Consider the following 26,053-nt stretch of genomic DNA (forward strand, 5'->3'; position numbering starts at 1 on the left):
GAATCACTGATCGATATGATAAATAAAATTAATATTCAATGATTTTGTGAATAGCTTACCTCAACAGAATTAATACTCAGGCCCACCACCTGCAGCCACTGCTGTAATCTAGGATACTGAGTAAGTTCCGATATTAATTCACTACCAGGGCACTTACGCTTAGCCACAAGTTGCCTGCTAAACAACTTAATAAGCTTGCTCTGCATTTGAAAAAAAAAATAATAATAATAAATAAAAATATATTAGTTATTAGCTCAATTAGTTTATTCTTGCATTCTAATTTAAATGTGCATGTGCGTAAGTAAGAAAGTTGTAACTTAATTATAAGCAATAATGAAACCAAAGTGAAGTGACTAAAAATTTGAGAATAATATAATAATGAACTCATGAATGTAGTGAAAAATTATACAAAAAATGAGGGAATTAAGGAATACTATCAGCCTATTTTTTTTTTTTTTTTTTTTTTTTTTTTAACAGAGAAAAACAAATTACTCAAGAAACACTTGTCGTGATGAACCGAAGACAACAAATGAAGAACAAGATAAACACTAACAAGGATGACATTGAGTATACTAACTTGTCCAAAGCCATTAGAAAGAGACTCACAGAGGACATAAGATTTAACACAAGAAAAGTAGAACAAGCATTAAGGGAAAACAAAGGACTTAAATCATTAAAGGTTTTGGGAATACAAATGGCTAGAGAGCTTGCAGATTTGCTCCTCTGAGAGCAATACCATTAATAGAGACAGGGGAATCCATATTCATCCCCTCTTCGAGAAAGTGGTTCTTGGACAAGATGAGCGGTTCTGCCTAGGACACTCCTGAGCCATTTCCAGTTCCAGTACACATGTGGAGAATACTGTATTGCCCATGCTCCAATAGAAATACTGGCTGAGAACCATGAGCCTGCTGATATTTAAGGATGTGCCGTACGACAAACCTCTGTTGAAAAAGGAGGCGGATGCCTCTGAAAGCTACAGTGTTTTAGCGTTTTTATCGGTTTTATTATCCTATGTTTTATCTACATTGTTTTATTCACTGCAGTTTAAAATTTCATATTTTATTGTACAGACAGTTAACCTTTTTATCAGTTTTATCCAGTGGAATTATATCATTCTATTTATTTAATTTATTTACATAAATTACTATTTTAATACAACACAATCCTATTTTTATATTTATTTTTTTTAATAATGGTTGGTGTAGGATTGTGCAGTTATTATGAATATGAATATTCCCAACCCCGGAGGCCTATTTGAAGACTTAAATCAGCAGTCATGAGCAGTAATACAGAAAGATAAATGATACTGAAACTGCAGAATAGTGATGGTGTACTTATAAATAGCAGAGAAGGAATAATTCAAATAGCAATTAGGACTTCCTAATTCATTTCACAAATATACGTGGTCTCAATTCTAATCTCAACGATGTCCATTTCCACTTGATTCCAAACCCCATGTACTTTTTCTGACAGAATCTCAGTTATCGGTTGATTCATCTACTGCTCATCTCAGATGCCCAAATTATTCGCTGTATGATTCCTTTCACCTCAAAGGTGGTACTTGTGCATATGTCCGTTCTGATATTCCCTGTCAGAGACTTGGCAATTTGGAATCTCCTCTCTTTGATCTCCACTGGCTTAAAATCTCTCTACCTCATTGTGTCAAATTCATCTGTTGTCTCTACCGTTCTCCCAACTCCACTAATCATTTGGAGCTCTTTCACTTCCTCTCTTTGCAACTTGACTTTCTCCAGTCCAACTTTCCTAACAGTGAGGTAATTTTCCTTGGTGATTTTAATGTTCACAACTCCAGCTGGCTTCCCTTTTCTAGTCACACCGACCCAGCAGGTCGAGATGCTGAGGCTTTTGCAATTACTAATGACCTAGCACAGATTGTTCATTTACCTACAAGATTACCGGAGAATCCTAATCATACAGCCAATACGCTTGATCTTTTTCTCACAAACAACCCTTCTAAGTACACGGTCGAAGTGAGAAGACCTTTAGGCACTCCAGATCACAACTTGGTGATTGTCTCTTCTCCAATGGAACCTTTATCTCATGGCTGTTCCAAACCTCGTGTTGTTTGGCATTACAAGAATGCAAAATGGGATGACTTGCGAGCCTTCTTTTCTTCTTTTCCTCGGTCGGATTACTGTTTCAAAACTTCTGATGTCAACGTTTGCTCAGATCATGTCAGTGAAATTATTCTTGCAGGAATGGAATCCTTTATCCCAAACTCCACTTTAAAATCTCGTCCTTTATCTAAACCTTGGTTTTCCAATAAATGTGCTAAGGCTGTCCAAGAGAAGAATGTTGCATATCGTAATTGGCTTGTTTCTAATTCTTCAGTTTCATTTTCTTCCTACACCAAAGCTCGCAACAGTTGTAAAGCAGTTATTAACCAGTCCAAACTACAGTTTGAACAGGCTAAGAGTAGAAAACTTGCTTCTTGCCCTAATGGTAGCCGAGCATTCTGGTCTCTTGCCAAAGCTATTGGCCGCAACTTTTGCCCATCTTTGCTCCCACCTCTGTCCAAACCAGATGGTTCTGTTGCCACTTCAGCCAAGGATAAAGCTGACCTGCTAGCATCCCATTTTTCTTCCAGCTCATGTATTAATGATCTTGGTAAAACACCTCCCACCATTCCCAACACGCTCCATTCGATGCCTCCTGTGGTCTTCCGTAAAAAGGATATCAGAAGGATTTTGATGAATCTTGATGCTAAGAAAGCTCCAGGTCCTGATGGTATTTCTCCACTTGTTCTCAAAACCTGTGCTCCTGAACTTACTCCTATTCTTTGCCGCCTTTTTTCACTTTCTTATTCCAAAGTTGTTTTTCCTTCTGCTTGGAAATTTGCTCATATCCAGCCAGTTCCTAAAAAGGGTGACAAATCCCTCCCATCCAATTATCATCCCATTGCAATTACTTCTACTCTTTCTAAAGTAATGGAGAAATCAGTTAACCGCCAACTCTTAAACTACCTAGAAACCTTCTATCTAATCAACGATCACCAGTATGGATTCCGTCAGTGTCGATCCACTGGAGATATTCTGGCTTATGTTACCCATTTATGGACTAATTAAATGGAAAGGTTCGGTGAAACACAAGTAGTTGCTCTTGACATCTCAAAGGCTTTTGATCGTGTTTGGCATAAAGGTCTTCTAAACAAGCTTCCATCTTATGGTTTGCCAACTGTTTTTAGTAATTGGTTATCCAGTTTTCTCTCTGATCGCTCACTGAGGGTGATGGTAGATGGCTCTCTGTCTTCTAACTTCTCCACTAATGCCGGTGTCCCCCAAGGTTCAGTTCTTTCCCCCACTCTTTTCCTCTTGAATATCAATGACCTTCTTCCATTGACTGGAAATCCTATCCATAGTTTTGCCGATGATAGCACATTGCATTCAACTTTCCATTTTGAGAAACCTTGTCCTGCTCAATCAGCTTCAACTTCTCGAAAATCTGCTACCAATTCCTTAAATGCCCATCTTCAGGTAATTCTCCAGTGGGGCAAAGACAACTTAGTTGATTTCAACCCTTCTAAAACTTAGTCTTGTCTTATATCTCGCAAAAAGGATTCTTCTGCTCCTATGCTTATCTTTAGTGACACTCCGATTTCTAGGCAAAATGATATATGTCTTTTGGGGATTACCCTGACTTCTAATCTCTCTTGGCACAAGCACATTACAAATATTGCTTCCTCTGCATCTAAAAAACTTGGTTTTCTCTTTCGCTCTCGGCGTTACCTTTCTTCCAAACAGCTGCTCACTCTGTATAAATCACAAATTTGCCCTGCCATGGAATATTGTTCCCATATCTGGGGTGGTGCCCCCAAAACCTCTCTCCGGCTTCTTGATTCCATTCAGAAGAGGGCAGTTAGGTTAATTAATGATTCATCTCTAACAGAGTCCTCTACTCGCTTTCTCATAGACGCACTGTTTCTGCTGCATGCCTCTTCTACAGATACTTCCATGGGCACTGTTCTTCTGAATTGGCTTCTATAATTCCTGCTCTCTCTTTCAAAACAGTCCGAACACGTGCCGCCACCAGCCAACATCCATTACTGTCCAACTTCAAACACACAGAACCAACCTTTCATCTTCCTCATTTATTCATTCAACTGCCGTTTTCTGGAACAACCTTCCTTCATACGTATTTCCTGAAAATTACAATCTACAGAAGTTCAAGTCCAATGTCAACAAATATCTTCTTTCGTCTTCTTAACCTCAAACCCAAGCACGGTACTAAGTACTATAGGTTCTAATACCTGTCGTGTTTGGGGTTCACACAAAAAAAAAAAAAATATGGCTAAAACAAAAGTAACGATGAACAAGTATGCCACAGAAAGGGAAATAATGATTGAAGGAGCAGTAATTGAAAAGGTGGAGTCATATACTTATCTGGGACAAGTTATTAGCTGTAATAATGATAAATGGCTGGAAGTCAAGAGAAGAATAAATTCTGGATGGATAGCATTCAGGAAATATAGTCACATACTGAAGAGCAATATCCCAGTTTGTCTGAAACGTAAAATAATGAATCAATGTATACTCCCCACCATGACTTATGGAAGTGAAACTTGGGCACTCACCAAAAGAATGGAAGAGAAGCTAAGAACTACACAGCGAAGAATGGAACGAATTATATTGGGAATCAGACTGTTAGATAAGAAGAGAAACACATGGATTAGACAGCAAACTCAAGTAAAGGACATTCTTATCAAAACTGAACTAAAATCGTCTTGGGCAGGACATGTAGCCCGAAGACATGATGACAGATGGACTAAGAAAATAACAGAATGGTATCCAAGAGGAGCTAGAAGAAAACCTGGAAGACAAAGGCGGAGATGGATTGATGAACTTCATGAGTTTGTGGGTAGTAAATGGATGGCCAGTGCTCAAAACAGAAGGAACTGGAAAGTTGCTGAAGAGGCCTTCATCATGCAGTGGATTGAAAATGGCTGATGATGACACACCAGAAGAAGGTAGAGAGGAAGACAGCTCTGAATTTTATAGCCAACTTCAAAGTATAATAAAAAAGTAAATAAAAATGACATGCTGCTGCTGCAGGGAGACATGAATGCTAGAGAAGGAAATATAAAAATCCAAAATCATGTAGGCAACTTTGGGGAACTAACCAAAGATTAATTGATTTCTCAATCTATAATAATTTAAAAATAATGAACATAATATTTACACAAAGCTGCACACAAATATACATGGGGATCACAAAAGGAACAAAATCTATCATAGATTATACCTTGGGAAACAGATAAGTAGGAAAATTCATACTTGACACAAGAGTTTTTAGAGGATACGAAATTGAATCAAACCACTTCTTAACTGTGACTACCTTGAGATTCCCTCCATCATGGCTGAGGAATAAAAAGGAGCAACCATCTCAAGAATGTCTCTATAAAGTAAGCTCCCTAAATGATCCCAAAATACAGAAGAAATACCAACAAGAAATAGATAAGAAATTAACAAACTGTCTTGAGGAGTAAATACAGAAGATAACTGGAACCACCTCTGCGAAATCTTGGAAGAATCAGCAGAGGCAACACTAGGTGTGAAAAAGAGATGGCGGAGAAAAAAGGGGTTGCAACAGTGGAATGTAGAAATCAGCACTATCATAAAAAAAAAAAAAAAAAAAAAAAAAAAAGGAATGCATATAAAAAATGAATAACCACAAAAAAAAAAAACTAGAAGATGAATTGGAATATAAATGTAAAAGAGCCATAGCCAAAAGAGAAACACAAAAAAGGTATAGAGATCAATGGAACAATTTTGTCACCAACTCAGAAAACGACATTAATACAGAAGAAATACCAACAAGAAATAGATAAGAAATTAACAAACTGTCTTGAGGAGTAAATACAGAAGATAACTGGAACCACCTCTGCGAAATCTTGGAAGAATCAGCAGAGGCAACACTAGGTGTGAAAAAGAGATGGCGGAGAAAAAAGGGGTTGCAACAGTGGAATGTAGAAATCAGCACTATCATAAAAAAAAAAAAAAGGAATGCATATAAAAAATGAATAACCACAAAAAAAAAAACTAGAAGATGAATTGGAATATAAATGTAAAAGAGCCATAGCCAAAAGAGAAACACAAAAAAGGTATAGAGATCAATGGAACAATTTTGTCACCAACTCAGAAAACGACATTAATAAGCCATATACAAAGTAATAAGTCAAATGAACAATAACCTCATTAGACTACTAGATCTTATAAAATGCAACCATTTTCTTATATATATTAGCCATTTAGAAGTTGAAAATATTTGAAAGAGGTAGTGAATTTTTTTTTTTAGTAGTCAAACAAGAACCAGTCAAAATTAACAATACCATTTAGAAGATCAGCTCAACTATTATAAAAACCTATGGACCACAGTGATCCTCCTCTGGCTAAAACAACATCTAACAATAATATAATAGAAGCATTCATTAATGAAGAAATGGAAAGAGTGCTTTAAAATAGTTAAAACCAAAAATGTCCAGGCAATGAATGAATTAACATAGAGCTCATCAAATACTCAAGAAAAAATTTTGAAATTAAATTATTTGAACTGATGAATATGATTTTTGTGGGCTACCAGATAGCTGGCAAAATGCTCTTATAGTGCCAATTTTCAAAAAAAGGCAATAAAAATTACTGCAATAGCTACAGAAGAATCAGTCACCTAAACTCAGGATATAAAGTATACTCAAGCCTTTTAAAACTGAAACTTAGTAAATACTACAAAAACATCCTTGGAGAACAAAACTGGTTCAGGAGGGGAAGGTCATGTGCAGACACTTGCTTCACACTGAAGCTTCTGATAAAAAAACATAAGAGTTTAAATTGGAAATCCATCTCTTATTCATAGACAAGGTGAATTGAACAAAACTATTTGAAATCTTAAAAGAAGACAATACACCAAACCAGCTGATTGAGGCAATCCTCAATATTTATAAAAACAATAGAATAAAAATTATGATTGAATCACAAACTACTGAATTGGAGACAATAAATACAGGGATGCGACAGGGATGTGGACTGTCCCTGCTACTATTCTACATTTATAAAAATCATATAAGAGAATGGAGGAAAATCTCCAATACAGGCATCAGAATTAGCCACAAAGCAAGAATAGACAAACTGCTTTTTGCTGATGACCAGGTTCTAATAGAAAAAAATGAGAACTCACTGCAGAAAGCCATCTTCTCATTAAACAAAATAGCAAAATCATCTGATATAGAAATTAACCTCAAAAACAAAAGTAATGGAAAGAATTGGATCTCTTCCCTCTTCCTTTAAATGCTTTAAAAGCATTTAAAGGAAGAGGGAAGAGATCCAATAAGAAGCAAGATCTGCATTGATAAAGCAATATTATCGAACAAGTTAATACTTTCAGATACCTAGGATACCACCTGTTCTATGAAAAAGAAAAAGATATTGAGCAAAAAATAAACAATTACATATGAATAACTAAAACTATAAATCATATTTTCAAATCTAATCTGGTGCATAAGAAAACAAGGACATGAATACATAACACGCTCGCCAGACCTATCCTAACCTAGTCATGGGCAATGAGCAAAGGGGATAGGAGGAGGTTGACTGGTGGAGAAATGCACTATGTGCAACCACAGGCTATACCAGACTTGACATGAAAAGAAATAGACATCCTGTCAGAAATGGAGACAACTTCAGTACCGAATTTTATTGACTCATACAGAAACAAATTGATCCAGCATGTAGAGAGAGAATGGATGCTATCCAAAGGAGATTCTAAACTACAAACCACGGAGAAGGAGAGACAGAGGCAGACCCCTGCAAAGATGGAGAGAGACAATAAGAAGCCACTAAGCCTAATACTGGACAGGAAGAAAAAGAAGATATTTCAAACACTAACTGGAAAGAACATATACAACTATACAGCATTGAATGAATCTGTGGTAAGTGAAAAAACTACAGAAGAATTATCAGGTTAAAAAGGAGAAGAAAAAAAAAAACATAAGTAGACGATGGGGTCTATCTAGACATACTGAGAGAAGCAGCTAAGGAGGCCATTAAATCCTATCAATAATAATGGTAGCATTCTTAGACTCAAGTAAAGTTCCAGATGACTATAATTGTGTAGATCTCTCCAACACATGGTGAAAAAGGATCTAAGAGTATTGCAAGCAAATTTAGGCAAGAAAAATGACCGTTGTAATGAAAAAGAACGCAGAATCTACTGGGACACTGAGAAAACATGCATTTTGAATGCCTAGTTTTTTTGCTGTATTGGACAGATAAAAAGGGTTTGCTTTTTTTTTAAATCAAACTGGCAGTTCTGTTACAAGGCATTACAATTTTCAAGTGCTCCTTAATTGCAGAAAAGTCAACAATACTGAAGTTTTCCAGACATTTTCAGTCACTAAACTCCAACTGTACTAACTGCCAAGTTGATAAACTTTTGGCAAAAAAAAAAAAAAAAAAAAATATATATATATATATATGCTGTTCATAGTAAACTGGCTTTAGCATTAGTAAAAGCATACGGTGCAAGAAAGCAAGCTAATACAGCATCAGCCAAAAAAAAAAAAAAAAACACCTTTCCATTTCATCCATCCACTGGTTCCAAATGTTTGTCTAGTTCCGTCTTGAATTAAGCTGTCAACTTCTATGACAGATGGAAGTTTATTCTAGTAATCAACCACCCACTGGCTGAAGGCAAATTTCCACACATCTATTCTACAATTCATCATCATCAGCCATTTTCAATCCAATGCAGGAGGAAGGCCTCTCCAGCAACTTTCCAGTTCCTTCTGTTTTGAGCACTGGCCATCCATTCACTACCCAAAAACTCATGAATTTCATCTATCCATCTCCACATTTGTCCAAGTTTTCTTCTAGCTCCTCTTGGGTACCATTCTGTTATTTTCTTAGTCCATCTATCATCATGTCTTCGAGCTATGTGTCCTGCCCAAGACCATTTTAGTTCTTTAGTTTTGATAAGAATGTCCTTTACTTGAGTTTGCTGCCTAATCCATGTGTTTCTCTTCTTATCTAACAGTCTGATTCCCAATATAATTCGTTCCATTCTTTGCTGTGTAGTTCTCAGGTTCTCTTCCATTCTTTTGGTGAGTGCCCAAGAAGGGAAACTTGGGCACTCACCAAAGGAAAGACAATCCTACAATTGTCTTTCCTCAATGAGAATTTATGTCCCCTCAGGCAATTAATCTGGGCAAGAGGAAGAATCTCATCAGCACTGAGCTTGATCAAACCATTCAAGGCCTTATACAGCTCAATCAGATCACCTCCAGTTGCCTAGTTTCCAGACACTGTAATTTGCAAAACTTAAGCCTTTCTTCATAAGAGCAAACCTTTGTTCCATTCAATAATCTTGTTGCCCTTCTCTGTAGTCATTCCAGCAGCTCCATCTTTCCTAAAATGAGGCCTCCTGACTTGTATACAGCACTCAAGGTGTGGCCTAACCTTGCCTTATACAAGAGATAATCACCTCCTTATCTCTGCTAAAAAAATTCCTGTATATCATTGACAAGACACCATGAGCTACTCTTGCAGACCATCTGCACTGCTCAAAAAACGTCATCTCTGACTGCACAATTACCACCAGGTCCTTTTCATTCTCTACCACCCTAAGTGTAATACCACACAGTTAATACATTATTCTGGGGTTACCTATATCCAGTAGTTTACATTTGTCAACGTTAAACTTCAGTTGCCACCTCTCAGCCCATCTGCTCAACTCTTCTAGATTCTGTTACAGTAGCATACTGTCAGTGTCATTAAATACTCTGCCAACCTTCGTATCATCTACAAACTTAGACATTAAACCTAATATACCTTCATCATATCATTAATAAATACAGAAAACAGCAATGGACCAACACAGAACAAAGGGGGACTCCACTAACAACATTATTCCTCAAAGAGCAGTGTCCACTGATTAACACTGTCTTCTCCCACTCAACCATCTCCCTTTACCCATAGCAGCAACTTGCCCTTAATACCACACTGCTCGAATTTGTACAGCAGTCTTCCATATGCAACAGTATCAAAAGCCTTCCTAAGCTTCAAATATATGATATCAAAATTATTCAATGCATCCAGTTCCTTTGTGACCACATCATAGAATCCAATCACATTAGTCAGACAAGACTACCCCTTAGCAAACCCATGTTGTGTCCAAACTATAACTGAAGTCTTCTCTAGATGATCCTACAGTGCTTCTTCAACCAGTGCCACCATTAATTTCCCAGGACCAGAAGTTAAACTTACAGGTCTGTAATTACTTGTCACCCTTCGGTCCCCCTTTGTAAATTGGGGTCACATTTGCATATCTCAAGTCCATGGGTACCCCTGAGTCCAAGGAAGCTCTCATAATTATGGCTAAGGGTTTGTTTACTTCCTTTGCTGCCTCCTTTTAATATAACTGGATAGATCCCACCACACCAGGTGCCTTCCTTATGTTTAACATCAACAATTTCTCCTTCACTATGACCCCAGTTATTACAAAATCATTTAGCTCACTGCCGGAGTTTAATACACCTCTGGCATTCCCCTCCCTGAATAACTCCTCATGTGTAAATGTTGATACAAAATACTCATTCAGTTTGTAAGCTACTTGAGCAGGATCACCAACAGTAGAACCAGTAATATAAAGTGGACCAATCTGATTCATCCCCTTCCTTCTAAAGTTTACATAAAGAACACTTTGCTGTTTACCTTTGCATCCTTTACCAAAGTTTTCTCGCAATCTGCCTTTGCCTGCCTAATCTCCTTTGTGACTTTATTACAGACCAGCTTATATCTATGACAGGCTTCTGTGTCCCCTGTTAATTTATATGTATCCCATGCATTTTTTTTTCCTCTACCACATGTCTCATTAGTTCATGTGACATTAGCATTTGTAGAGGCATACAATGCAAGAAAGCAAGCTTATGCAGTATCAGCCAAAAAAACCACCTCCCATTTCACCCCTTCATTAATTTAGGCCTAAACCTTGAATAATATTCCTCAGTTTGTATGAAAAGCCTAGTAGCTTCCAAGATTAATTCTTTGAAAGCTTCCCATTTAGAATTTGCTGTTGGTAACATCATCAGTTGGTCCCACTGTATATTGTTGTTATTTGTTGGATTTATTGGTGCAAGGGCTACTAAGGGCATAATGCACCTATTATAATCTTATTTGGTACATGATTGTTATATTAAAAAAGAGGATTCAAATCAGATGATATTTGTTTATCATTCTCAGGAAGATAAAAACATTAGCATTAGTAGAGGCATTTGATGCAAGAAAGCAAGCTTATGCAGAATCAGCCAAAAAAAAAATAAATAAATAAATAGATAACCACTTCCATTTCACCCCACTGTTCGTTCGAAATATCTGTCCAGCTGAGCCTCAAATTTATTTAGGCTATCAACTTCCACAACAAGGGATGGAAGTCTGTTCCACCAACGAACCACCTGCTGGCTAAAGGCAAATTTCCACACGTCTATGCTACATCTGTCTTTCCTCAATTTGAATTTATGCCCTCTCAGGTGATTATTCTGAGCAAAAGGAAGAATCCCATCAGCATTGAGCATGCTCAACCACTCAAGGCTTTATACACACTATCAGATCACCTCGCTGGTGCCTAGTCTCCAGACACTGTAATTTGCAAAACTTAAGCCTTTCTTAGGAGCACCCCTTTGTTCCATTCACTAATCTTGTTGCCCTTCTCTGTACTCGTTCCAGCAGCTCTACATCCTTCTTGAAATGAGGCCTCCAAACCTGTATACAGTACTCAAGGTGTGGCCTGACCATTGCATTATACAAAGGAATAATTACCTCCTTATCCCTGCTAGAAAAATTCCTGTATATCATTGACAAAACACCATGAGCTATTCTTGCAGCCCGTTTGCACTGCTCAGAGAACTTCAAATCTGCCTGCACAACCACCCCAAGGTCCCTTTCATTCTCTACCACTGTCAGTGTAGTACCACAGAGTTAAGTTGCTCTGAGGTTGCTGTTTCCCATATGTAGTACTTTACATTTGCCAAGGTTAAACTTCATTTGCCATCTCTCAGCCCATCTGCTCAACCTTTCCAGATCCTGTTGCAGCAGCATAGTGTCAGTAGTGTCCTTGACAACCCTGCCAACCTTCGTATCGTATGCAAACTTGGACATTAAGCTTGATATACCATCATCAATATCATTTATAAATACAGAAAACAATAATGGACCCAATACTGAACCTTGAGGGACTCCACTAATAACATTAGTCCACGATTAGCAGTGTCCATTGATTACTACTCTCTGTCTTCTCCCCCTCAACCACCCCTTTATCCATAGCAGCAATTTGCGTCCAATGCCACACTGCTCCAATTTGTGCAGCAGTCTTCCATGTGCAACAGTATCAAAAGCCTTTCTAAGATCTAAGTATATAATATCAAAGTTATTCCCTGCATCCAGTTCTTTTGTGACTGCATCATAGTATCCAATCAAATTGGTCAGGCAAGACTTCCCCAACAAAACCATGCTGTGTCCGAGCAATAACTGAAGTCTTGTCTAGATGATCTTGCAGTGCCTCCATTAATTTTTCGGGAACAGAAGTTAAACTCACAGGTCTATAATTACTTGTGTCAGCCTTTGATCCACCTTTGTGAACTGTGGTCACATTTGCACATCTCCAGTCTGTGGGTACCTCCCCTGAGTCCAAGGAAACGCTCATAATTATGGCTAAGGGTTTGTTTACTTCCTTTGCTGCCTCCTTTAATATAACTGGATAGATCCCATCCACCCCAGGTGCCTTTCTTGTGTTTATCTTCAAAAATTTCTCCTCCACTTTACTCTCAGTTATTACAAGATTCTCTAGCTTACTGCCAGAGTTGAATACACCTCTGGCATTCCCCTGGCTGAATAACTGCTCATGTGTGAATGTCGATGCAAAATATTGGCATCGACAATATTGTTCAAGGCCTAAACCTTGAACAATATTTCTTAGTTGGTATGTAAAGCCTAGTAGCTTCCAAGATTAATTCTTTGAATGCTTTCCATTTTGAATTTGCTCTTGGTAACATCATCAGTTGGTCCCACTGTATAGAATTTAAATACTGTCTCAGTCCATCGTAGTCGCCTTTACGAAAGCAATAACCCTTCCCTTTACCCCTAATGGTAGTTACCTCTTTGAGTAAATCCCACTTCAGCACACTGTGATCACTGCCACCTAGTGGTTCATTTACCTGCAGATTCTTAATGCATAAAGAATCACTACTGATAATCAAATCAAGAGTATTACTCCCTCTAGTTGCCCCCCGAACATGCTGATGTAGAAAACAATCATCCAATAAATCCACAAAAGCCTTGCCAGAGTGTGAGTGACCAGCCCCCAAATTCCAGTCAATATCTGGGAAATTAAAATCCCCCATTATAAGGCTCTCTGATTTACTGGCCCACTATTTCCCTGTACAGCTTCTTATTATACTCATCAGAGTCATTAGGCCTATAGCACACTCCTACTCTCAATTTGGATCTCCCAATGATTATGTCACATCAAACTGACTCGACACCACACTGTCCAGTGATGTCGACTGGCTTCACTTTCTTGGATTTTATGTATTTCTTAACTTTCCTCCCTTCCTATCCTGTCTATTCTTTCTGTAGACATTGTACTCCCCAAATTCTAGTTCTGCATTCCCTATCTGTGTGACACCACATCTCTGAAATCCAAGCAATATCTACCTTTGATGTTTTGAGCAATACCTCAAATTCATCAAATTTATTTACTAAACTCCTAGCATTGGTGTGCACGCAAGTATACATGCACCTGTTCTTTTTCTTAGCTTCCCTAACACAACCCATGTGTTTACTTGTGTCCCAATGATTCCCAGCAGTCTCTGAAATATCCTGCATCTTATTTTCCAGGCTGCTGCTTATTCCAATAGAAGCAGTGCAAGAATCACTTTCACCTCTGCCAGTGGCTACTGTTAATCTATAAGTCCTTGTATCCCCCCCAATCTAGCAGTTTTCCGACCCACCTAACACTGCCTCAATAGCATCAGCAAACATTCTTGCACCCTTTCTATTTAAGTGTATCCCATCCCTGTAGAAGCAGTCTCTCCTGTTAACAAGTACAGACCAGGCTGAAAAAAATTCTACCCCTTGAGCCTTGCACAATCTTTCCAGGGCCGAATAGATCGACAGGGCTCTCATCATATACTCCCTCCTTTCTTGTCTGGGCAGAATTGCAGACACTTTCAAATTCAACCCTAATTCATGGCTTTTTTTCAACAGTGACCTGTACTTGATAAGTAATTCCGCCGGTCTCATTAATATCTTGTCGGTCTCCGATAATGCTGTAAAGTTTAGAAGTGCATTATTAGAGGAATATAGATGTGAAGAGAAAGCTGTTTATCGTTCTCTCAAGTATAATGGGCATTCCCTGATAAAGTGGTTTACTGTAAGTTCAGTTTGACAGTTGCTGCATAGTGGAGAGTCATCCTCAGTGAGTAAATAACTTATGAGTTAGGTGAATATGTCCTATTCGCAATCTGGCAAGAAGTACTATTTCCTTTCTATTGACTCTTAGGCTTGATAGCCACTGCTTGTGATCATTTTTAATCGGAAAGAGCATATTGCTTTTTTGTCTCTGCCAAATGGATAGCCATTTTTTTCTAACAGTGCTATATATGATGTGTTTGAAATCTGTGAACGGTATCCGGATTTCTGATGTTCTGTGATTGGCATTCTTGGCAGAAAAATCGGCTTGTTCATTTCCTACAATTCCAGAAAGTGGTTTACTGTAAGTTCAGTTTGAGAGTTGCTGCATAGTGGAGAGTCATCCTCAGTGAGTAAATAACTTATGAGTTAGGTGAATATGTCCTATTCGCAATCTGGCAAGAAGTACTATTTCCTTTCTATTGACTCTTAGGCTTGATAGCCACTGCTTGTGATCATTTTTAATCGGAAAGAGCATATTGCTTTTTTGTCTCTGCCAAATGGATAGCCATTTTTTTCTAACAGTGCTATATATGATGTGTTTGAAATCTGTGAACGGTATCCGGATTTCTGATGTTCTGTGATTGGCATTCTTGGCAGCAAAATCGGCTTGTTCATTTCCTACAATTCCAGAATGCCCAGGTATCCAACAGAAATTTTTTTTTTTTGCCTGTTTACAAGAAGCTGCACTAACTCGATTCGAATTTGTTGTAGTAACGGATGACTGGAAGGAAGTTTACACTGAAGAGCAGATACAGCGCTTAAGGAATTGGCATAGAAAATGGTTTGAGGATATAAAGACTGTTTTACATTCTCTAGAGCCACAGGATAGCATACAGTGCTGCAGTGTAAATGCTACTGGAATATTGTAATGTTTGGTAAAACTGCAGCTGCACCAACTTTACTATCTGTCTTAGAACCATCAGTGTAAATATGGGTAAAACTAGGAACTGAAAAGAGTGAGCTGCATGGATCTGCTGAATACTGAAATTGGGAAGTGCATTCTTTCCCCATTGTTGGAAATTGTGAACATTGGCCAAGGGTATTTACCATGGTGGTGTAGCCGTGCTAGTATCTAGAATTATGTTATTCATATTTAGTTCCCAGCACATAGTTAAGCTTTGTAATCTAATGCCACATGGTTTTTTCTGCAAAGGTTTATTTTGGTACAAATTATGCCATTTTGGGGTGAATAGATACTGCCTTATAGGATGATGTGAGAAACTTCTGATTTTAGCTGCATAATTTAATAGCAGAGCATGCTGACTGAGGAATAGAGGTGGTTCGTATGCTTCCATATGGAGACTCTGAACTAGCGATGTATTAATGCACTTTCTCTAGCCGAGGCATATGCAAGAGACCCATAGTCTATTTTGGATCTTATGATCGACCAGTATAAGTGTAGCAACATGTACCGATCTGCACCCCGTGACATAGCAGAAATTTCTCTGAGGAGATTCAGCTTCTTTAGACAGGTTGTATGAATATGCTTATTATGCTCTAAGAAACTAAGTTTTTTTATCCAGAATTAGTCCAAGAAAGCTAATACCCTGTTGAAAAGTAATTAGATGAGAGTCAAGATGTAAATCTGGATCAGGATGTAAATTCCGTTTACGGCAAAAAAGAATTACTGTTGTTTTTGTGTTTTAAAAGTCTATATCCATTATTTTTTTGCCCACTGAATAAGCTTGTTAATTGTGCCCTGAAGCTGCCTTTCAATGAAACACAGTTTGTGAATGGTATGAGATTACCAGATCGTCGGCATACATATGTGTTTCAACAGTGTCGGGAATACATTTGGTAATTAAATTAAGCCTGATGGAAAAGACCATGGCACTAAGCATAGAACCCTGGGGGAGGGACCCCTTCTTTCATAAATGTTTGCGAGAGAGCAGATAGAAATCATACCCAAAAGGAACCTACTGCTCAAAAAGTTCCGGATAAATTTTTGAAGATGACCTCGAAGACAGGATTCATAGAAATTGCGAAAAATCCCACATTGCCAGGTTGTATCGAAAGCTTTTTCGATGTGAAGACATATAATCACTAGGTGTTCGTTCCTGAGAAATGCATTTCGAATGTTTCCTTCAGCTTTGACCATAAGGTCAAGTGTTGATCTAGTTCTTCAAAATCCATATTGATTTTGACTTAGAACGTTTTCAGTCTCTAGGAACCATGTCAACCTGGCATTAATTATTTTTTCTAATATTTTTCCTATACAACTAGTTAAAGCTATTGGTCGGTAATTTGCTGGACCTGAAATAATTCGCTGGTCCTTTACTGTATTGGGTAAAGCTAATACAATACAATGACACCAGCTGGTAGGGTAGTATTCTTCATCAAAGATTCTATTATACAGTTTTAGCAGAACAGAGTGGAATTCTTCACTCAAATGATATATCATGGCATAGTAAACTCCATCAGGACCAGCAACACTATTACCGGATTTTGAAAGTGCACTGCGTAACTATGTCATGGTAAGGAGTACATTATATGTAAGCTGTCGTGAAGATTGAAATTGAGATTGTATTTCTCTGCTTGTACTTTATGTAACTGAAAGCTTGGCTTAAATGCAGTTACAGCTGAGAGTTTCAAATGTTTCACCTAAAGTATTAGCAATTTCAAGAGGGTTGCAGACTTCTTTCCCTTTTAGAAGTATTATCGGAGGGTCCCACTGTATACAATTTAAAAACTCTCAGACCACTGCAGTAACTTTTATGAAAGCAAAACCCCTTCCCTTAATCCCCTGATGGTAGTTACCTCTTTGAGTAAATCCCACATCAGCATACTGTGATCACTGCAACCTAGTGGTTCCTTTATCTGCAGATTCATAATGCATGAAGAATCGCTACTAATAATCAAATTGAAGAGTATTACTCCCTCTGGTTGCCTCCCAAACATGCTGCAGTAGAAAACAATCAACCAATAAATCCACAAAAGCCTTGCTAGTGTGAGAGTGACCAACACACAAGTCCCAATCAATATCTGGGAAATTAAAACCCCCATTATAACACAATCTGATTTACTGGCCAACTTTATTTCTCTGTACAGTTTTTCCTTATATTCATCAGAGTCATTAGGTCTATAACAATCTTCTACTCTCAATTTTGCTTTCCCAGTGCTTATGTCACATCAAACTGACTCAACGCTGCAATGTCCACCACCCATATCAACTGGCTGCACTTCCTTAGATTTTGTGTTCCTAAAATTCCTGTCTGGCCTTTCTGTACTCCCCAAATTCCAATTCTGCATTCTTTATACCTGTTTGACACCACATCTCTGATAATCCCAACAATATTTGCCTTTGATGTTTTGACCAACATCTCAAATTATTCAAATTTATTTACTAAACTCCTAGCATTGGTGTATACACAGTTATACATACACTTGTTCTTATTCTTAACTACCCTAACATAGCTCATGTATTTACTTGTTCCAGGATGACTCCCAGCAGTCTCTGAAATCTCCTGCACCTTGTTTTCCAAGTTGCTGCTCATTCCAATAGAAGCAGTGCAAGAATCACTTTCGCCTCTGCCAGCGGCTACTGTTAATCTATTAGTCCACGTATTCCACCAAACTAGCAGTTTTCCAACTAACCTAATACTACCTCGATAGCAAATATTCTTGCACCCTTTCTATTTAAGTGTATCCCATCCCTGTAGAAGCAGTCTCTTATGCTAACAAGCACAGACCAGGACGCGAAACATTCTATCCCATGAACCTTGCACAATCTCTCCAGGGCAAAAGGATTGCTGCTGTGTTGCCTGATGTTCAAGTTCAAGCTGTGGTGTTGATGTGGGCAGCTGAGAGCTTGATGGGCCCCTCTATTTAAAACCTTCAAGTGCATTTACCCTGTTCTTCAAGCTCTCATAAAGGCCCATAACAATGCTGAGTTGGCGCCTGATTTCCTCACACTCATCGAGCACACACAAAGACATTCCCCTTGGCAATATCATGTCCCGTTCCTGATAGCTCCACAAACATCAAAAAAGCAGTACATTTCAAAAGGCTGCAATTCAGAGGACAACAATACCCTCAGTTGTCTTGTGTGACACAGCACTCCCTCTAAATTGAGCCTTTTGCTTTGCTGCAGTGGTCTGAGGCATGATTTCGATTCAATTTCAGTACAATTAAAAATATAAAAATATAACACTAAACTTATATCCCAACTCCACCTTGCTTTGAGAATTTTCTTACATGAGTGCATCACTAACCTGTTAAAAAAAAAAACAAAAAAAATTTGTAATTCTTATACATTTAATCTGTAATTGGGTGTGAAGTGATATTTTGTTCTTCAAATATCCAGAATTAGTCCAAGAAAGCTAATACCCTGTTGAAAAGTTACCCGATTTATAATCTTAAAATTCAGCAAGAAATATTTCAAAATTATTCACTTTTTGATGCCACCTTTATTTTCAAACCATTTTCTGACTGGCAGCAAGTGTTAACAGGACACTCTTTTTACAGGGTTGGGATATACCTAAACAGAAGGGGTGCAAGAATATTTGCTCATGCTATCAAGGCAATGTTAGGTAGCTTGGAAAGCTGTTGGATTCGGAGGGATACACAGACTAGCAGCAGATGCAAACAGAAGTGAAAGTCATTTTTATGCCACTTCTATTTGGTCATGCAGCAGTCTAAAAAGAAAAATGCTGGAGGTCCTCGTGCAACAAGCTAATACACGGGTTACTAATAGCATAACCAGGTGCATGTATACAAAGTTAATACAAAATTCAAGGGACCTAAATTTTCACATTTTGTAATAACAAATGAGACATACGGCAGAGAAGAAAAATGCATGGGATACATACAAATTAACACATGACACAGAAGCCTATGATAGATACAAGTTGATCTGTAACCAAGTTACAAAGGAGGTTAGGCAGGCGAAGGCAGATTACGAGAAATCTTTGGCAAGGGATGCAAAGAAAAACAGCAAAGAGTTCTTTACATATGTAAACTCTAGAAGGATGGGGATGAATCAGATTGGTCCACTTGATATCGACGGGTCAACTGTTGATGATCCTGCTCAGGTAGCTAACAAACTAAAAGAATATTTTGCATTGACATTCACATGAGGAGTTATTCAGCGAGGGGAATGCCAGAGGTGTATTCAGTCTGGCAGTAAGGTAGAGAATCTTGTAATAACTGACAGTAAAGTGGAGGAGAAATTGTTGAAGATAAACACAAGAAAGGCACCTGGGGTGGATGGGATCTATCCAGTTATATTAAAGGAGGCAGCAAAGGAAGTAAGCAAACCCTTAGCCATAATTATGAGAGTTTCCTTGGACTCAGGGGAGGTACCCACAGACTGGAGATGTGCAAATGTGACCCCAATTCACAAAGGAGGATCAAAGGCTGACACAAGTAATTATAGACCTGTGAGTTTCACTTCTGCTCCAGGAAAATTAACGGAGGCACTGGTTAAAGAAGCACTGCAGGATCATCTAGACAAAACTTCAGCTATAGCTCGGACACAGCATGGTTTTGTTAAGGGGAAGTCTTGCTTGACCAATTTGATTGGATACTATGATGCAGTCACAAAAGAACTGGATGCAGGGAATAACTTTGATATTATATAATTGGATCTTAGAAAGGCTTTTGATACTGTTGCACATGGAAGACTGCTGCACAAATTGGAGCAGTGTGGCATTGGAGGCAAATTGCTGCTATGGATAAAGGGACGGTTGAGGGGGAGAAGAGTGGTAATTAATGGACACTGCTCACTGCAGACTAATGTTATTAGTGGAGTCCCTCAGGGTTCAGTATTGGGTCCATTATTGTTTTCTGTATTTATAAATAATATTGATGATGGTATATCAAGCTTAATGTTCAAGTTTGCAGACGATACAAAGGTTGGCAGGGTTGTTAAGGACCCTACTGACACTATGCTGCGGAAACAGGATCTGGAAAGGTTGAGCAGATGGGCTGAGAGGTGGCAAATGAAGTTTAACATTGACAAATGTAAAGTACTACATATGGGAAACAGCAACCCCAGAGCAACGTATCAACTCTGTGGTACTACACTGATAGTGGTAGAGAATGAAAATGACCTGGGGGTAATTGTGCAGGCAGATATGAAGTTCTCTGAGCAGTGCAGATGGGCTGCAAGAGTAGCTCATAGTGTCTTATAAATGATATACAGCAATTTTTCTAGCAGGGATAGGGAGCTGATTATTCCCTTGTATAAGGCAATGGTCAGGCCACACCTTGAGTACTCTATACAGGTCTGGAGGCCTCATTTCAAGAAGGATGTAGAGCTGCTGGAACGAGTACAGAGAAGGGCAACAAGGTTAGTGAATGGAACGAAGGGTTGCCCTTACGAAGAAAGGCTTAAGTTTTGCAAATTACAGTGTCTGGAGACTAGGCACCGGCGAGGTGATCTGATAGAGGTGTACAAAGCCTGAATGGTTTGAGCACGCTCAATGCTGATGGGATACTGCCTCTTGCTCAGAATAATCACCTGAGAGGACATAAATTCAAATTGAGGAAAGACAGATGTAAGATAGATGTGCGGAAATTTGCCTTTAGCCAGTGGGTAGTTGGTTGGTGGAACAGACTTCCATCCCTCGTTGTGGAAGTTGATAGCCTAAATAAAATTTAAGGCTCAGCTGGACAGGTATATCGAACGAACGGAGGGGTGAAGTGGAAGGGATTTTTTTTGGCTGATGCTGCATAAGCTTGCTTTCTTGCATCATATGCCTCTACTAATGCTAATTTAGGTGCATCTGTCATAACTAATTTATTAATCTTGCTTTCACTGAAACCATTTCATTTACTCTATACCTCTTTTCTGTGTAACTCTTTGAACTTTTCCTTTAAAGAGTTACATTAAAAACCCATTTGTGTGTGTGCACGAATGTAACTATTGTAAAGCATAAAGGAATGGATTTTGCTTTTGTAAAAGGTAAGTAAAACTGTCTTACTTTTTTAAATTCTTCTCATCAGCTGATTAACTGATGAAATTCTTTTCATCAATTTGGGATCAACTGATAATGTTACCAAACTGCAAATTCTAAATGGGAATCATTCAGAAAAGTACTCATAGAAGCTACTAAGCCTTTCATACCAACTAAGAAATATTGATCCCAATTTAGACATAAATGGATGTCAGATGAGACTAGTTTTTCTTAAAAAAAAATTATTAACAGCTTTTCATATCAATAAAAGTTTGAAATGCATTTTTTTCCATCTATGTCAAAAGAGCATTTAAACTACTAAATTCTCCGACTTGTTCACTGCCCATAAGGAAGCTAATGACTTCCCCATTGAAGCTATGGTGATTGCAAACTACTTTGAAGATACATATATTGGAAGAAGACAGCGGAGAGGCCGGCAATTACCCATTTTTGCCATTGAATTGTGGAATGTTTATACACGAACACTGAATGATCAGCAACACAGGTAGCAATTCACTATTGATGTTGAGCGCACGACATAAGTTGAGGCATGGATAGGATCATATCTATTTAAATTGATAAGCAGGAAAGAATCACTACATTCCCGGAGTGGGTAAAAATCTGTATTGTATGTTATGATAACAATGCTATCAAAGAGGTGAGTTATCTTTGTAAAGGAAGTTTTCGTTTCATTTATGATTGTTGTTTGGAAAAATTTAAGTTCACATGTTAAGTTCATTTAAGTTCAAAATCTTGGACTATTCTTTTGATTCTAGCAGAAATTGTTTCTTTGATTGCCTAAATTACTGGCAATTAGTTGTGTAATTTCGAAATTGTGTAGCCCTTGTTGTTTCTTTAAAGAATCAATGAATCGGTAAATATTTGGGAATAAAGTAGCACAAGTTTCCTGAAATCCCCTGTGCCACCCCTCCACGCCGTTGTTAGTACATTGCTGATCATTCAGTGTTCATGTGTAAACATTCCACAATTTGATGGCAAAAATGGGTAATTGCCGGCCTCTCCGCTGTCTTCTTCCAATATATGTATCTTCAAAGTAGTTTGCAATCACCATAGCTTCAATGGGGAAGTCATCAGCTTCAACTAAATCTCCAAATGCTTGAATAACATTAGCAGGAGGAATAAATGCCAATGCCGGAATCATTCGGATCCAATGAGCAAATTCCTGGTCTTGTTCGTATCGGACTTTTAATTCTGTACCTTCATTCTGTACCTTTCGCCAAACGCTTTGGGAAAGATGAAAAAAACAACTGGTATTTACAATACCAGGAAATTCTTGTTGGAAGGCTTGCATGGCACTTTGTTCAAAATCTGTAATAAGTCGCTGGGGTTGGAGACCCGGTTGTAGATTTTTAAATTTTTGAAGCAACTTGACGTATGTGGCACGACGTATGTGGCTTGAATAACATTAGCAGGAGGAATAAATGCCAATGCCGGAATCATTCGGATCCACTGAGCAAATTCCTGGTCTTGTTCGTATCGGACTTTTAATTCTGTACCTTTCGCCAAACGCTTTGGGAAAGATGAAAAAAACAACTGGTATTTACAATACCAGGAAATTCTTGTTGGAAGGCTTGCATGGCACTTTGTTCAAAATCTGTAATAAGTCGCTGGGGTTGGAGACCCGGTTGTAGATTTTTAAATTTTTGAAGCAACTTGACGTATGTGGCACGAGTTTTGTTTGGGAGAAGAGCGTAGACCACTGGAATAATTGCATTGAATTGAACCACATGAATTGTATAAAGCTGCTGGAAATGCGTGGGTGCTGTGCTAAAAGTTCCATCAGAAAACCACTCCTGGCTACATGCCAATAACTAAAGATTGTTACTAGTGGAAAAAATAAGCATGCAACCCGGGAGCAGTTCGTCCTGAGAATCATACATCAAAAACTGTTGTACACTGCCATCGATGATAATTTCTTGATAATTTTGTGGAATTACTAGGTCCTGGAGATTGCTCGGTAAAGCAGGAGTACCATTGTTGCATCGAACATGATGAATGGTTCGTTTAAGTGAATCCTTTTTAGGAAGTAATGCCGTGACATTGGCATGAGCCTCTGCAATTACTGATGGAACAATTTGCTGTGGCCATTCGTTCGTGGTTGTTGAATGTTGCCGTATTTGACCAATCAATTGCAATGCTTCCGACCTTGCAGTTTGAGCTGCATGGTTATGTTTAGTTACAACTTTCACAACTGGGGCTTCCAAACCCTCTGTCCAAACACGCCCTTTGCAGGTGGAACTTTTTTCACAAATCCAGATTCCATGTTTTTCATCTAGAGTTCTCTTTGAAAACACGTAAATGTGGTTGTCATCATCTACCAATTTTCTTTTGCCTCTTATTGACAAAACACTTTTTGCCATTGTACACACAGGATTAATCAATCAAAATGCAAAAATAATATGCAGATATTGCACTGCCTTCAATGCTCAGCTTGTTCCCACGATGCACCGCTGATAATGAGGCGGCGAAAACAGCAAATGCACGCTGTCCACTGCACCAGGAAACGTGAGGAGAGCCAGATGCAGGAACTTTTATTGTTTGAATTTAGACAAATCAGAACAAGATTCACTTGTTACTGAAAAGACTCCTATAAGATTAGTCACTGTTCTTTCCCCCCACGTCCGTCACTAACCACGTGACTATCACCCTCGTGGTCACGTATGTATTCTTGCCATTGTGAAAGCATTAATGGAACTGTTAATCCTTTCACAATGGAAAGAGAAGCCTGAAGACATAGAAAAGGGGAGAAATTAAAGGCTATGTGACAATTTGTACACAAATGTAATTTTGAAAATTTGTTCGGAAAAGTTAGAGTTATTGGAAGTTCAGTTCGAGTAATCGAGAGAGTTTAACATTGAATCTCTACTAAAGGGACTGGGACTTCAATAAAAAAAAATTCGAGTTATCAAGAATTGACTGTATTTACATTTTTGTAACCTACTCATCATTGAAAATGTGCTGGGGGCGAAATGTGATGGGGACAAAATGCGAGGGGCCACTTTTCCGTAAAGCATATGGCACTACCTCGAATAAGTAACACTTCACTAATAGAGAAGACTATATCTCAGTGGTTTTTACTTATTCCCAGACAGCACCATTTCGAGGCTTATTGGCCTATCCTCGGTGGGTGGGCAGGTACCCTGGTGTTGCAGTCATGCCAACCCAGTTGTGAAGTTATTCTGATAATATGAGAGATGCCAAAAGATGTGCAAGATAATACTTAAATAAAATAATATTATGCCTTGAGCACTTATATTTTATTTAAATTATTTATTAAATTACTTGAAAAGGAACATCATATAAACATTAAAATATACGTATTACCAATGTTAAGAAAAACAGTGCAATAAAATTAATTAACAAAATACAAAATTTTACAAATACTGCACTTTTCTGGTTTTTTTTTTGAAGTAAAGATTCTTATTATTTTATGTACATCAATTTCATCTAATACTTCATGTTCGATAGACAACAGTGACAAATCAGATAATCTTTCCTCGAAATATCTATTTAAAATAGGATACTACTTCATTTAAAATACATGTATTTTACACAATATTAAAATTTAATACCTGTTAACACACAATACTAACTTTGAAAATACGTCCAGCTAAACCCACGTTATTTTATTTAAAAGTTATATAAATATAATGTTGTTTAGTAGCCACTGTAGATGTCTAGGTCTAGCATGTCCCCTATCATGCTCAGCACAACAGCAGTGCACACGCACACACACACCTTGGACCATCCCAGTTTAAATATGCGATAGCCAAATGGAACCAAGTCTTAAAGTCTATTGATTGCTAGAACAAACTTCCATCTGTCGTAGAAGTTGATAACTTAAATAGATTCAAGGTGAATCTATCATGTAGAGAAACATTTGGAGCGAGTGAATGGGTGAAATGAAGGTTTTTTGTTTTTTTTTTTTTTTGGCTGATGCTATATAAACTTGCTTTATTACATTATGTGCCTTTACAAATGCTAATGAAAGAGAATAGTGGTGGCGGCAGAACTTCTAATTGCAAGGTTATAATTTTTTTTATGCTTCATCCTTTCAAACTTAATTCAGTGTTATTGTGCAAACAATAATTCTTTTTATTTGAGATCAAGAGATAGATCCTATAGTGTAATCTTCAGATGTTTCCAAAGACTTGCAAACTAATTATTTGAAAGGGAAGATGATACATTATCATTGCAATGATTAATTAAATTACTGAAAAAAACATATGCTATGTGTTGTGAATTATTGAAATGTTAGAATTAGAAAATTAATCATTTCTTAATTCCTAAACTTAAAACAATACTGGAAATCCTGTATTTTAAAATTAACAATTTTATATTATCAAAACTGCCAGTACTGTATGAATCTATATTGGCAATGTGTTGAGATTCCACTAAATTTAAACTTCATTTAGTCTCAGATGGCAAGGTCTATGGGAATACCACAGTCTCTAAGGAACCTGTGAACCCTGACCACTCGCAGAACAATTTTTTTAATTTTTTATATATATTTATATTTAAAACCAAGTCTTATTCACGTTTGCCCAGACAATATTCTGGAGTGTTTTATATTTATACATAATTAAATATATAGTATCGGTGTAAATACACCATAGTTAACCCATATATTTGAACTACGTATATAGCATAGAGGGCATC

General features: G+C 37.8%; 1 protein-coding gene across 5 annotated transcripts in view; it reads right to left on the reverse strand.

The window, feature by feature from the left end:
- ksr (kinase suppressor of ras) overlaps positions 1 to 26,053 on the reverse strand; it is a 341,876-nt gene that overhangs the window by 310,062 nt on the left and 5,761 nt on the right. For all 5 annotated transcript variants that reach the window (XM_090373903.1, XM_090373901.1, XM_090373904.1 and 2 more), the window contains exon 2: positions 60 to 200. In XM_090373903.1, coding sequence (XP_090230029.1) covers positions 60 to 200 — 141 coding nt within the window. The remainder of the gene's footprint in view (positions 1 to 59; positions 201 to 26,053) is intronic.

The sequence above is a fragment of the Mastigoproctus giganteus genome, chromosome 5 (genome assembly GCF_048544385.1).
Source record: "Mastigoproctus giganteus isolate SK-2022 chromosome 5, ASM4854438v1, whole genome shotgun sequence".
Classification (NCBI taxonomy): domain Eukaryota; kingdom Metazoa; phylum Arthropoda; class Arachnida; order Uropygi; family Thelyphonidae; genus Mastigoproctus; species Mastigoproctus giganteus.